This window comes from Tachypleus tridentatus, chromosome 6, assembly GCF_004210375.1.
Source record: "Tachypleus tridentatus isolate NWPU-2018 chromosome 6, ASM421037v1, whole genome shotgun sequence".
NCBI classification, from domain to species: Eukaryota; Metazoa; Arthropoda; class Merostomata; order Xiphosura; family Limulidae; genus Tachypleus; species Tachypleus tridentatus.
Window position 1 is genome coordinate 35,647,895 of NC_134830.1, and position 15,600 is coordinate 35,663,494.

The 15,600-nt window shown below is 33.0% G+C and overlaps 1 protein-coding gene across 2 annotated transcripts in view; it reads left to right on the forward strand.

Moving 5' to 3' along the window:
- Window positions 1-1,129: 1,129 nt before the first annotated feature.
- The window catches only part of LOC143252238 (nose resistant to fluoxetine protein 6-like), a 46,915-nt gene continuing 32,444 nt past the window's right edge, over window positions 1,130-15,600 (forward strand). For both annotated transcript variants that reach the window (XM_076504073.1, XM_076504074.1), the window contains exons 1-4: window positions 1,130-1,629; window positions 4,389-4,591; window positions 9,215-9,329; window positions 11,395-11,479. In XM_076504073.1, the coding sequence (XP_076360188.1) occupies window positions 1,230-1,629; window positions 4,389-4,591; window positions 9,215-9,329; window positions 11,395-11,479 (803 nt within the window). In that variant the 5' untranslated portion in view covers window positions 1,130-1,229. The remainder of the gene's footprint in view (window positions 1,630-4,388; window positions 4,592-9,214; window positions 9,330-11,394; window positions 11,480-15,600) is intronic.

The following is a 15,600-nucleotide window of genomic DNA, read 5'->3' on the forward strand; positions in this document are numbered from 1 at the left end:
TATTCACATTATACAACAATATTTGATATAGAATATACACATTATACAACAATATTTGATATAGAATATACACAGAGTTATACAACAATACTTGATATAGAATATACAAACTAATGAAGTATCACTTGATATCGAATGTGCAGAATAATATAATAGTACTTAATGAAGAATACACAAACTCATATAGCAGCACTTAATACAATCATGATATTAAAAAAAATACCTAAGTTCAAGAAATCTTGATAGAAAAATAAAAAAAACAAAAACATAACCAGAGCACTTTCGAAAGGTGAACCTTTCTCTACAAGGGGCAAACTGGAAATCCCAAAACTTTAAGAAATTTAGCCAATTTTTTTTCAAAATAAAAAGAACATTATTTCTCTCTCTCTCAGTAACAAGAGTTTCATGTTCGTGAAATGACTTAGATTTAGTTGTTTTTTTCATATTTCAAGTAAGACAAAAGGTTGAGTTCTAGTCAGACTGTGAAGTATTTGTCAGAATAGGTGCCACAAAGCTTAACTGAATTCAAAAGTTTAGCAAGTTAAACGTACCTACATTTAATATCACTCCGAGAATACAGTAGCTCAGACAAACCTGCATTCTTCATAAAACTGAAAAGCGAAACTGTTTCGAAATGTAGAAGCTGAAGAACCAGTGTCACAACAATCCTGACCAAGTTTTGTGCGAAAAAGTGAAGTGATTATATAAAGTATATATTATATACAATACACAATAATTTATCTCAACTCTGTTTATAATTTAAAAATTATAAAAAGGTAAATCGAAAATAATGAAGGAAAGGTGAAATCACGATAAAAAATTCTGTCTTTTATTTACATTTGTAACATAAATGTAAAGATTTATTTGTTGTTCTTTTCGGTGAGAAAATGTTTCTACATAATAACAGTAACAGAACACTAATTTAACAAGTTGACTCTTTAAAGATTTCTTAACACCTTGGTCTCCATAGGACATACGGTGTAGTTACATTATAATGATATTATTTACATAGTTTAACTCAGTTTTGGTAACTAGAGGAAAGAAAAATAAACCACCTAGCGGAAAGATTTGTCATCAAAGGGAGTTAAGACACCCCTTTTCCCAAGGACAACAACCAGTTAGAACTAGTTCATATAATGCTTACTTTATCTTCACTTTGAACAGCAGTTAGACGGACTCTCTTCAACATTGTTTGAACTTAATTTATGGTTCTATATTTTTATTGATAAATGATGCGTCTCATAACATTATGTGTTTTTTACTTGATAGCCTCATCCTACAGCGCACAATATTTGGCAGCGGACAATGTGTCAGAATCAGTGATGCTAAAATTCAAAGGAAACGATCTTGATAAGTTATATGTCGACAGTAGAGACGGAAATCAACAAAACAATAACACTAAACGGTCAGAAGAATCTTCTGACAAAGAATTACAAACAAAGATTAATGCTGGACCACAGTGGTCGGACATAGAGAAAATGATCAAAGGTTTGGTTAACAACGTTCTAAGCCAGTTTCTTCCAGCCATGGTACGAACTACTTCCAGTGTAGATTTGTCTGGTTCTTGTTATTCTAGTCTATTGAAGCTGATTTTCGGTGTTCGGCGTTTAAGATCTTGGGCAATTAGAAGTAAGTATTGGTATTTTTATAAGCATATGTATATTCATTAAACACGCATGTGACTATAAGTTGAATTATCAGTGCAGTTTAGTTTTGTCTTCATTTCTTAGAACATTTTTAGTAGTTACTAGAAAAGAAATTTCTGGAGACTGTAACTTACAAACATATGTAGCGTTTAACATTTAAGGTGCCACTGGAAAGTTTCTGAGATAGTACAAATTATTTTAAAACAAATGACATATGGCTGTCATACGTATTGCTGTTGATTACGTCTTTGAATAAACTTAAGGAAAATGAATAATACTATAAAAATTCAAACCAAATACAACTTTAATTTATATTAAAAATGATACAACTGTTACGTATAATGAACATAAATAGATAATAATTGGATACCGTCTAGGAACATGCTGTGAAACATTTTTTCCGAATACACACAAACTAAGTCAAGAGTCTATATAAACGTTGTTGTTTGAGAAAGTTAGCCTTGTCTAATACCAAGTTCAAAACGCCAAAATATACTAGAAATAATTACAGGAAGCAAGAAATGAATTTCAACAAAGCAGGTGTTCTGAACTCGACATTGTTACCTGTTACGTTGCCCCCACCAGTGGCTCAATTGTGAGTTTGTGAGTTTACAACGCTAAAAATCGGGTTTCGGTACCCGTGGTTGTCACAACACAGATAGTCCAATGTTCATATTATTGTTATTATGGTGGTACTTTCATTATCTAGTAAAGAAAGTACAGAGTGAGCAAACATTTCGGGCACCTTCCCTCAAACAAAGATAGTGTACATGAAAGAAAGAATTTATTGGATGTTGATATATTTACATAGTCTAACATAAGGTTCAATTAACAATCCAAAATGTGTCTCCGTTGGCCATAATTTTCATGACACAGAATGATAAGTCGCCAATTGTGATGTCATATCCTTCTCAGCATATACAGGTGACAGAAGCGAAACTTTCAACAACTATTTTGTTTCAAAGCACCAGTTATTTCACATCTTCCCTTTGACACAATCGGTTTGACAGAACCTCACAGTAAATTGTCACGTGAACTTTAGATAAGGTTAGACTTTATGTCCACTTTATATATTTGATAAAACACAAACTTACAAACATAAACGTTTGCCGGTACCAAAAAATTAACACCGGACCTTTTGTTTACGAAGCGTACACAGAAGGTTAAGATGAAATTATAAACAACAATTGGAAATGCTAGGTTATATTTTGTGTTGTTAAGTAATTAGAAATATGTATAAAATAACAGACTTAACCACTCTGACGATGTTCAAAACATCTTACACAATATAATATTTTACATTCATTGCTTTAAGTTTATATGTAATTGAATACCTTAGAGAATTAATAAAACAATACCAACACGTTATTTCGCACTTTGCTGAAAGTATTAGAAGAAGTGTCTTTAATAAACTAAAATATCACATAAAATTATTATGGTACACTCTTTTGTTGTTTAGAATTTTTACACGAAGGTGTCCGTAGTCGTTCTTAATTTTCTAATATTTGTATAAAGGAAAGACAGCTATTCAACAAAAGCCCACCGCCTATTCTTGAGTCACTCTTGTCTGACACAGTGGAGTCTTACCGTTACTTTTCTAGATCACCCATGTCACTGAAGTGTGAAACGTTTTTCTTTCCTTTGAAGCAACGAAACACGAACCATGAACCTCTGGATTCACGGTCCACACATGCTAACGACTAGACAGCGCCAGTATAAATACAATATCAACTTCCAAGTCATTTACATCGTATACAGTATTATTATAAAGTTGTTTTAAATTCATGAATAGAATTATTTATAGCAGAATCGAGGAGATGTAGGATGTAACATCACGTCAACAAAACAATTTGATGGTAATGACCACTAATGCCAGCACACAACATGACTGAAAACAGAAGAACGATGAGTAAAAACATTGAGTCTGTTAATGTTGTTATCAGTTTTAATAACAGAAAATGCCGTATTCCATTTTTTGCTAACAAACATAAAATACATTGGTAAGTGTTCTAAGAGTAGCAAGAAACAGTCTTCTTATAAACCACATTTTAATTTTACAAATACAAATGGTAGTTTTGACAAACTTTGGATTAGATGAGTACATGAATTGTTAACATAGAACTGAATAAATAGAATCATGCTATGAGGTATGTAGTTGCAGAAGAAATCCATCAGACATACACCATTCCTGGCTCTTCTTATGATTTTCTGTCTAATTTGAAGATGTAAGAAAATCCTTTTTTACTTGTTACAAAAAATGGTATTTTGTTCGTGTTTAAAATATATCCTGTTTCTAGAGAATCAACCAATTTTAAATTAATCATAAGCTATTCTTTTTGGCGAATATGAAAGATGTTATTTGTCTCTAAAATATTCTAATTTAATTCTAATATTCTTTCAAGCAATTTAGGGAAACCTGAGTTCTAATATGTGTCTTGAAACACCTCTACGAATATGAAAATTTAATAGCCACGACAAAGTTTCTCTAGAGTCACTCAAAAGTGGTGTCTTTAAACAAATCTGTTTAACTTCTATCTAAGTCTGTGTCAATATTCAATGACCTAGTAGATTACAGATTTTTAAACTGATATTTTGAGTTTCCATAGCTCCCTATAGAAATTTGAAACGTTTTTACTTTTAACAGCGCAGAATATCTTTGAACGCTTGTACATAATTCATTACTTATAGACCAAGTTTCATTATCTTTAATTGTTTAACAATAACTAACGACTCTTTGTTTAGTGTTGGACGCTTCAGGAAAGATCACAAATGGAATTTTGGACGGGTCATCCACAGATTTTGGTTCTTATGATCAATGCCTCAATGTCATCGTTTCCAACCGAAGATCGAAGGAAATAAATTTCCGTGGAAAATATTGTTTCTTACAGATTCATCCCGAATTTCCTTCAGCATCAATTTCACCGGATTCTAGGCTACAGGAAACGGTAAGAACGCCCTTTACTGTAAAACGCCCTTCACTGTAAGAACGCCCTTTACGGATGAAATTTTCAAAACGATGACTTTTTTTTCACTTTCTATTTTCTACTTAAAGTGAGCAAAAATGAATCGATATCAATACTTTGCAATTAAAAAAGAAATTTGAATTTGGTTTATTATTATGAGTTATCGAGTAGATTAAATAGCAGTTGTTGTTTTCTTAAAGCAAAGCTACACAATAAGCTAGCTGCACTTTGTCCATAGCGAAAATAAAGTCCCAAATTTGAGCGTCGTAACTCGGCAAATTTAACGCTAATCAACAGGAGAGGGACTGGACATAGGTTATTTAATTCTATGACCCATGTAAATATTAGAATAAAAACTATTAACTATAATTAACCGTAGTTACCAGAAGATTTGTTGAAGATCAGTGCTGGTTATTCACTTCTTTAGCACCATAAACATGCATTTGTTAGTTCTAAAATGATATGGTTGAGCTAAATGAAGTCAAAACCTGTTTCCTTCAAATACCCTTGCATTAATTGGTGTCATGTAATCTTAGAATAAAAAGCTAAATTAACAGTAGAGTCTCTACATGACACCTCAAAACAAATATTTTTCATATTAAATTAATAATGTGAGAACCAGTCCTGATAAAAAACAACAGTAACGCTGTTTATTTTTGTGTTCTGTACAATCGACAAATGATTGGTCGTCGTCTCGTTATGCAGCTTTAAATTTACTGGTTGATTAAATTTAGAATCAGTTTCTCCACACTTGTACAACGGTATGTCTACGGATTTATAACGCTAAAATCAGGGGTTCAATTCCCCGATGGACTCAGCAGATAGCCAAATGTGGCTTTGCTCTAAGAAAGACACACACACACACAAAGAGTTAAAAGCTAATAAATAAAAATATTATGATATTATTACAATATTGTTTTCACTAGAAGTAAATATAGAAAACAAACCTACAAGAAACACAAACTATTAACGTCTAAACTTAATTCACCATAACGACACTTGAGAACAATAGTTCCAAGAACTTCCTAACTGAAACTTTAATTTCACAGACCAAAGAGCTTCAACATTCTACATACCTCCAAGAATTAGATATATATAAAACACCTAGTCGAGCAATTGTTTCAGTGTGTAGGTGTCCTAAGAAAAGGTATCGTGTTTGTTGGATGGTATGAAACTTCTAGTCTCTAATTTGCCATTTTTATCTAGAGACAACACTTATGCTCTCAAAACTGGCAGTGACATCCAGCTTCTTAGACATCTTAACTATGAACATCAACTTATTGTAAACGGTAACCCAACATGATGAATGGACGGAGGTGCTAAGGCTTTTATTAACCCTTCTACGGCATAATTTTATTTAAACTCCTAGAACTTGTCCTAACACTATATTATTTCGAATTTGCGAGTAAATGTTACAAAAAAAAAATAATTGTGGTAACAGAGATGACAATGGGGTTTTCTTACTCTAATTGGTTTGTTTAAAACATTAAGGAAAAGTTATACAAGGTATGCTCTTGATACATTTGAACGTTACGTTGAAGAAATTATTCGAATGGTCTTCTGTAGCATAATCAACTACCAAGTTTCATAGGTTTCATTGAACTGGCATTGCCTGGTGGTTTGGCCACTCGACTCACAATGTGACAGTCGCGAGTTCGAAACCCGTTACCAGACATACTCGCCATTTCAGCCATGGAGACATTATAAGGTTACAATCAATCGCATTATTCGACTAAAGTAGTCCAAGCGTTGGTAATGAGTAATGTTGACTAGCAATGCATGGATTTCATTCAACAAACAAACAAAATCAACTTTTCATTCACAAAAAACTAACAGCCAGAGATGCTTCCCTTGATTTATTATCAGCTCATTTTACAACATGTCAAAAACAAACAAACAAAGATGAAGCCTGTTTTACTATCACTTTAGAAATGCTAGGGACACAAGAAACACACAAACGAACAACAAAACCAGAATGTTGGTAATAACAACCTTAGTGAACTAGACACAGGCCCAACAAGGAGAGCTGGTTAAGTCAATCGAACTCCTAATCTGAGGGTCATGTGTTCGAATCCCCCTCACACCAAATACGCTCGACCTTTCAGCTGGGGGGCGTTATAATGTTACAGTTAATCCCATTATTCGTTGGTAAAAGAGTAACCCAAAAGTTGGCGGTAGGTGGTGGTGTCAAGTTACCTTCCCTCTAGTTTTACATTACTAAATTAGGGACGGAGATAGCCCTCGTGTAGCTTTGCGAGAAATGTAAAAAAAACAACAACAACTAGATACAGATCTCGTCGTACATATGAAGTTTATACCTAGTTTCACAAAATGAGATCAGTTGTTTAAAATAGTGTTCATATCACGCGGGTATTTAAAGTGAACCATAAGAACAAAATAATTGCCTTTACGTGATTTTTAATAAAACAATATTTTGTTCCTTGTTTTTAAAGATCGTCAGGTGTTTAACTCTTCTAATTATAATTTGGATACTAAAACATGATCAACGAACTTAGTGATTTCGTGGAGAAAATATGGAAACTGAGAGCGCAAAGTAAAAGCTTTTTACTTCAGATTAACAAATCTGACAAGCTCTTTAATAATTTATAAAATTTCTTTCAGCCTTCAGATTTTCATAGCCACAAATATATAGCCTACAAACAAACCCATTAACCAGATACTTCTTTAAGTCATATAGCCTTTGCTTGTTAAGATTATAACTATATTTTCGGAAATTCATGTTTTGGACATATTTGCTCCTTCTATTACTAGAGCTTATTTTGTCCAAAACTCTGAACCTTTCGCTACACAACTAAAAACCCCCAACCCGGTTTCCTTTATGGTTATAGCCTAGTGTTTAGGGTGCAATAGGTGGGTTGCGGGTTTACATCCACGTCGAATGAACGTGTTCGTCCTTTCATCCGTGAGAGCGTTTATAATGTGATGATCAATACCATTAATCGTTGGTAAAAGGATAATCCAAGAGTTGGTGTTAAATGTTGTTAATTTTCCTTCTAGGAACAGCTATCACAGAGAGTTGTGGAGCAGCTTTGTGCGAAATTGAAAACAAATCAATCTTTCATCGTTAACTGTGATGTATGAAATCTACTCATATAAGTGCCCCTTGAACAAATAATTCACTATGCTTTGAATGACTGAAAATGACTCCAACCCCAGACCATTGCTTAGTGTTCCCTCCATTTTTTTTCACTTCTAGTAAAACGCTCTATTTCTGATTCATAATTAAAAGCAGATCGACGGTTTAAGTTAAGGAAATTCTGTTTAATATATTTTGGATAATTTACTTATTGTTAAAATTGAAAAAAATCATCTTCCGTTTCACCCCAGCTTTCAGTTTTTGGATCGGTTATGTAGAAGGTATGGTTGAGCTACATGAAGTGGCCTGTAATGAAAGGGATTATATTAATAATTTTCTTGCATATACGAACCTATTCTATTCCAACACCAACTTCACGTTTACAGTTTAAAATGAAGTTGACGAGAAACGGTTTTTTTAAAGTGTTAATTGAAAAAGTGGCTTAGCATGGTCAGGTAGTTAAGACACTCGACTCGTAATCCGAGGGTTGCGTGTTTGAATCCCTGTCACACCAAACATGCTCACCCTTTCAGCCGTAGGGGCGTTATAAAGTTACGGTCAATCCCACTATTCATTGGTAAAAAAGTAGCCCAAGAGTTGGCGGTGGGTGGTGATGACTAGCTGCCTTTCCTCTAGTCTTACACTGCTAAATCAGGGACGGCTAGTGCAGATAGCCCTCGAGTAGCTTTGCGCGAAATTCAAAACAAACAAAACAATTGAAAAAGTAAAAGTGAACTCTATATAATCATTATTCATAAAGACACATTCAGGAATTTATATTCATTGATATTACGTTTTCGATTGCATGAACAAAAGAGGCATAATAAAGAACATTTTTTCATACAGCTCAACAGTTTGCTTTCCGCATAAACATGTTAAACTCGCAGTTTTACTAGCAAAACAAACATTCTCTCACAGACAAATGAAATGTTATCATTCCGAGAAAAGTAACAACCTGGAGATATACTAACGATTGAGAACGAGTTGTAATGTTAAAAAATGTGATAGGCCTAACACGATAACATATAACAAGCGTAATTAATTATAAATTTACGATGTCTTTTTCACGCTTGTTGATTTATTAATTCAAAACATTGTTGAACTTATGAATGCTGTTGTTTATTAGTTGTTTAATGTTGATTTTACGAATTGTTTTACACGTATTGTGCATTGACCTTTTATTTAAATAAGTAATACAAGATCTCGTATTCGCAGTGTAGCCTGATGAAAGTCGTAGTTCCGAAGTTGAAGTAACTGATCCTCTAATGATGTTCATTAGTTCTGTGTGGCTTAGTGGTTAGTGCATTAAGATTGTGAATATTGTGAAATGTATGATAAATTAAACTTTAATTATTTTAATTTCTAAAGTTATTGATTTATCAAAACGGTAGACTTTATAAGTTAACAAGGAGCTAATTTATGAAGTTAATAAGTTATTAGGACGTAAAGTTACCTCAAAATATTTGTTGATTAACATAACTCTCACTTACAATTACTCATATTTTCAGGTTTTTCATGAAATTTCGGAAAACACGGAATATTTGTCTGAAGTAGCTTATCTTACAGCATTATGTGTTCCCTCAACGTGTACTACTGAAGACATCGAAAAACTTGCAAAAAAAGGTTTGAATATATTTTAACGATCAGTATTTATCTAAAGTTTGACGTTTTCAGCTGTTAAAATCACGAGAAGTTTTTTACGAAACTACGGTTATGATAAAAACAGTTTTTTTATTTCCATTAAAAACAAAACAACCTCGAAAAAACCTGTTTTAGGAATTGGGTTTTACCTTCATATACGTTCGTGACTTGATTCATCATCATCTCTAGAATAATAAAAAGTCTTGATGAAATACTTTATACGTTTGAATTAAATAAATAAACATGACTGCTGCCAGTTATCCATGAAATGTTCATGTACAATTGTTTGTATAATAAAATTATTGTAGGAGTTCGCAAGTTACGATGTGTTTACAATTTCAGTAGACACCTAACTAGATTAATTGTTGTTATTCAGTAGACACCTAACTAGATTAACCGCTGTTTTTCAGTAGACACCTAACTAGATTAACTACTGTTTTTCAGTAGACACCTAACTAGATTAACCGCTGTTTTTCAGTAGACACCTAACTAGATTAACTACTGTTTTTCAGTAGACACCTAACTAGATTAACCGCTGTTTTTCAGTAGACACTTAACTAGATTAACTACTGTTTTTCAGTAGACACCTAATTCGATTAAATACTGTTTTTCAGTAGACAATTAACTAGATTAACTACTATTTTTCTTCTTGTTTTCTACTGCACAAGAGAGGCGAATTACAAAAGTCAAATTTTTCGTTACCTGTATTTCCTATCAGGAAGGAGACAAAGAATGAAACATTTCTACTCAGGTCGAATTAGCACTTGTAAATAAATTACGCTACATCGTAATTTGCCTTACCTATATATGGCATTACCGCTTTACGAGTTATTAAATCTTTATTTTTCTTCTGCTTGTTTATGTTTTGCTACCCAAGTTTTTATCATATGTTTCCTGACCCCCTCATTTCTCTATTCTAATTCTATTATTTTTCTTTATATTCTTATTAGTATCTTTTAGGGGCCCAGCATGGCCAGGTGGTTAGGGCGCACAACTCGTAATCTGAGGGTCGTGGGTTTAAATTCCCGTCACACCTGACGTGCTCGCTCTTTCAACCGTGAGGGCATTATTATCATATGCCAATACTACTATTTCACCAACGAATAGTGGGATTGGCATATAATTAAGGATAACTATCGCAGACAGCTCTCGTGTAGCTTTGAGGGAAATTCACAACAAAACAAAGTATCTTTCTGTGTTTCTACTTTGTTACTTCTATCAGTTTTACTTCCTCATTTATTTACCTATAACTTTTATCAGGACCTATTTGCCCTACTTTATTGGTAATTTCTGTTAGTGTTTGATGTTCATTAGTTCTGTGTGGTTGAGTGGTTAGTGCATCAAGATTGTTAATGTAAGGGTTTATTTTTTGCTGCAAAAAATGCTTTCTGCACTTTGTAGCCGTGAGTACCAACTATTCAGTCAGACGAGAGTGGCCCAAAAATGGTTCCTCACAGTTTTTGATTATTACTCCATTACTTATTACTTCTGTTACATTAAGTATTTTTAAGTCACTAATATCACTATTTTTTCCAGAGAATTTCGCGTTTTCTATTGGTTATTCCTATGCATATTATTTTTTGCTTCCCAGTTTTTCCTTACATAACTCTTGCCAGCTCTTACAATTTCTAGGTTTTGGAGTCCTTTTTAAGTCATCATTTAGATGTGTGAATGCTATAAAGACATTGTACTTAATTGACTATTTGATATTATACAGAAAACGTCATATAAATATTACAGATTTATTTTATTTTCACAAAAGGTGAACTTCAAATTATCATAATTAATGTTGTAGAGGCTTAATACATTACTTGATTGACTGCAACCTATGCTGTGAACCGCAGTTTCACCTCCTGAAGACTTAATATATTCCTCGATTGCTGTAGCAACAAATTATAAAGCTAAAGTAGAAAATATACTACAGGTTCAAAATTCAAAATTTAGCTACTGAAATGTGAGAGTTAAACGAAATACACAGAGTATTTGAAACAAAATGAAGTTTGTATCACTAAAATAATGGTTTAAAGAGTACTGGTATAATTTACAGTCCTTCAAGATACGGTTCGAGTCTCAGTTCCTCACTGTGAAGATAAATCAGAAAAGGAGTTGACTAAAGAACAAATTGGTGTTTTGTAAGTTACCCTATCTTCATATTGATAGTAGCTTCTAGTTGGTGTCAAATATGTTTTTATTGAGCGATTGTAACCCTTCATTATGAGTTACGTGGACTACAAAAACGTATTTGAATGCTTTCTTTAATCACTTAAGTACCAAAAGCTATAACTGATAAAACTGTATCTTAAAAAAAAATAAATTGCAAAGATAAGAAGTGAATGCGAATTATCGAGTTACATCCAATTTTCACTTTTTTCCAAGTTTGATTGGATAACATTAAGTAATTTTTCTCTCTGAACAAAAGAAAGACAATAAAGAAAGTATTTAAAAACAAAACCTCAGTCATAACTAGCCAGACGACTCGAAAATCACTAATGTGGATGGTAAATAATACGGAATAAATTAGAATTTATTTGATTTCTTTTGAGTACTGATTTATTATGTTATGGAGTGATCAGAAAGTGTTGAGTCATGAGTTGAATACTCTCGTTCACAGAGTTTGATACATCAAACTCTACATCGTCAAATTAATGAACAAGTAACACGTAACAAATGCAGAGGTAATATTAATATTTTAAAACAAAAACCACATTTAAATTCTAACACATGCGCATTGAAATTCATTTATTTCACAAAGTCAAAAACTCGAAATAAAACAAACATGAAACCTCGACACATGGCCATTTCTGATTTTTTTGAGAGACAAACTCTTGTGTATTAAAGTATTTTTATGTGCATAGAAATCTGTCCGTTTGTATCAAAATATTTTTACGTCTTTCAACATTTATTCATATCTATCAAAATCTTTATGCGTATCAAATTATTTCCTATATATCAAAATATTTACGCGTATAGACAAACATTTTCATGTGTGTTTTTTTTGTATCAAAAAAATTTTTATTGTATCAAAACGTTTTGACTTCTACCAAGTTAGATTCATATTTTATTAACAACTGTCAAAGGCTCGGCATAGCCAGGTGGTAAAGGTGCTCGACTAGTCCCCTGAGGGTCGGGGGTTCGAATTCTTGTCACACCAAACGTGCTCGTCCTTTCAGCCTTGGGAGCGTTATAATGTTTCAGTCAATCCCACTATTCGTTGGTGAAAGAGTATCTTAACTGTATCTTAAAAAAAAATAAATTGCAAAGATAAGAAGTGAATGCGAATTATCGAGTTACATCCAATTTTCACTTTTTTCCAAGTTTGATTGGATAACATTAAGTAATTTTTCTCTCTGAACAAAAGAAAGACAATAAAGAAAGTATTTAAAAACAAAACCTCAGTCATAACTAGCCAGACGACTCGAAAATCACTAATGTGGATGGTAAATAATACGGAATAAATTAGAATTTATTTGATTTCTTTTGAGTACTGATTTATTATGTTATGGAGTGATCAGAAAGTGTTGAGTCATGAGTTGAATACTCTCGTTCACAGAGTTTGATACATCAAACTCTACATCGTCAAATTAATGAACAAGTAACACGTAACAAATGCAGAGGTAATATTAATATTTTAAAACAAAAACCACATTTAAATTCTAACACATGCGCATTGAAATTCATTTATTTCACAAAGTCAAAAACTCGAAATAAAACAAACATGAAACCTCGACACATGGCCATTTCTGATTTTTTTTGAGAGACAAACTCTTGTGTATTAAAGTATTTTTATGTGCATAGAAATCTGTCCGTTTGTATCAAAATATTTTACGTCTTTCAACATTTATTCATATCTATCAAAATCTTTATGCGTATCAAATTATTTCCTATATATCAAAATATTTACGCGTATAGACAAACATTTTCATGTGTGTTTTTTTTGTATCAAAAAAATTTTTATTGTATCAAAACGTTTTGACTTCTACCAAGTTAGATTCATATTTTATTAACAACTGTCAAAGGCTCAGCATAGCCAGGTGGTAAAGGTGCTCGACTAGTCCCCTGAGGGTCGGGGGTTCGAATTCTTGTCACACCAAACGTGCTCGTCCTTTCAGCCTTGGGAGCGTTATAATGTTTCAGTCAATCCCACTATTCGTTGGTGAAAGAGTAGCCCAATAGTTGGCGGTAGGTAATAATAACTAGCTGTGTTCCCTCTAGTCTTACACTGCTAGATCAGGAACGGGTAGCGCAGACAGCCCTTGTGCAGCTTTGTGCGAAATTCAAAAACAAACAAACTACGTAACTTTAATGTTATACCTTGTTCAATGATTCTCACCAATTCTCGAATAAAAAACAACAAAAAGTAAACATACTAGTAAGACACTTAATAGTTATCACAACATAATGACTGCTTAATCATAAAACAGTCAAATTGTTTGTATAACGTTAATTATGGATGAGGATTCCCATACTGCGATATATTGAATAATTTCATTCTTATTCGTGACACAACACTTACTCTTAAAAATTAATTAGCCGAAACAAGTCATTTTATTTGTAACATGCATAGGATATCTAAGGAGCAATTAGTGGGATCAAATACAACATTAATTTTGCTTACATTTCTTCGGTGTTGCTTATGTTTTATCAGGGATCCTGATATCAACAAATGCAACATTTGTTTAGCATTACTCTAGCCTATAATTTTACTTAGAATATTGTTACCAACAAAATCGTTAAGCAATTCTTGATGACGAGAAACCCACTTGAAATAAAAATGTATCTTAGAATAGCTGTATGGGTATTAAAAGTATTAATAGATAATTCTCTGGTTAATTTCTTTATGAGAACTTGTTTCTATCCTTTGGTAAATCTAACGTTATCATTAAACCATTTTTTTTATTAATGAAATACAAATCATGAGCTAATCAGTAGAGTATGTTACATTAAAATAAACAGAATATTTTTTCTAAATGGTTATGAGGCCCGGCATGGCCAGATGCTTGGAGCACTCGACTCGTAATAGGCCCAGAATGGCCATTTGATTAAGGCACTCGACTCGTAATCCGAGGGTCGCGGGTTCGAATCTCCGTCACACCATGCCTGCTCGCCCTTTCAGCTGTGGGGGCGTTATAATGTGACAGTCAATCCCAATTTTCGTTGGTAAAAGAGTAACCTTAGAGTTGTTGGTGGTGGTGATGATTAGCTGCCTTCCCTCTAGCCTTACACTGCTAAATTAGAGACGGCTAGTGCAGATAGCCCTCGAGTAGCTTTGCGCGAAATTAAAAGCAAACCAAACCAATCGACTCGTAATCTGAGAGTCGCAGGATCGAATTCCCGTCACACCCAACATGCTCGACTTTTCAGCTGTGGGGTCGTTATAATGTTACGGTAAATCTCACTATTCGTTGATAAAATAGTAGCTTAAGAGATGGCGGTGGGTGTCGAAAATCAAAATAACAACAACCAAATGGTTTTGACATCTTAACAACAAAATACAAATGTAAAGATAGCGATAACTGCCAGTAAATGGATTGTTCATTTGTCTTCCTTCGTTTTTAAAATCCAGTAATAATCGCAAAGTTTCTAGTAGTCAAGGGTAAAGAACAGGTTCAGCGAGTAGGGCTAAGACAAAAAAGTATTCTGTTGTATCATTGTACTCTTTAAAAAGTGTTGTGTCTTACCGTAACTTATTTATATTTTAATTAAATATTATTCAGTTACATTAGCGTTTGCTTCAAATAAAATTGCAAGCTTTGTTCACTTGGAGTTTTAATTATATCATATAATAAATACCATTATTGACAAAGAGACGAAAGTTTCTGTTTTGCTTTCCTCTTCGTTTGATTTTCTGTAATAGTTTCGCAATTTAATGTTAGAGATTTAGCATAAACGTTCTGTAAGAAACCGTCCATGTTATTTATGGATTTAACACGTCAAAGAGGAAGTGCTTGCAGATGAAATGTTCAAGATATTGACACAAGACACTCTCATATGTTTTTTTTTACCTTCTTTGTGTAATGTCGAGCAGATACGTTAGGCCAAACTGGAACAACCATGTTAGGCCTGATTACTGTTAAGCAACTACATGACTTCGCTGCATTTAAAAATAAGCATCGCGTTTAATTTATAACTTTCATTCCCGGTTTGAAGTTTATCACTAAACTCTGAAGTTCAAAATATTAATATTTTTCTTAATTAGTTTAAGTATTCTACCCAATTTTGAGAAGTTTTAAGAATATAATTATTGATTTGCTTA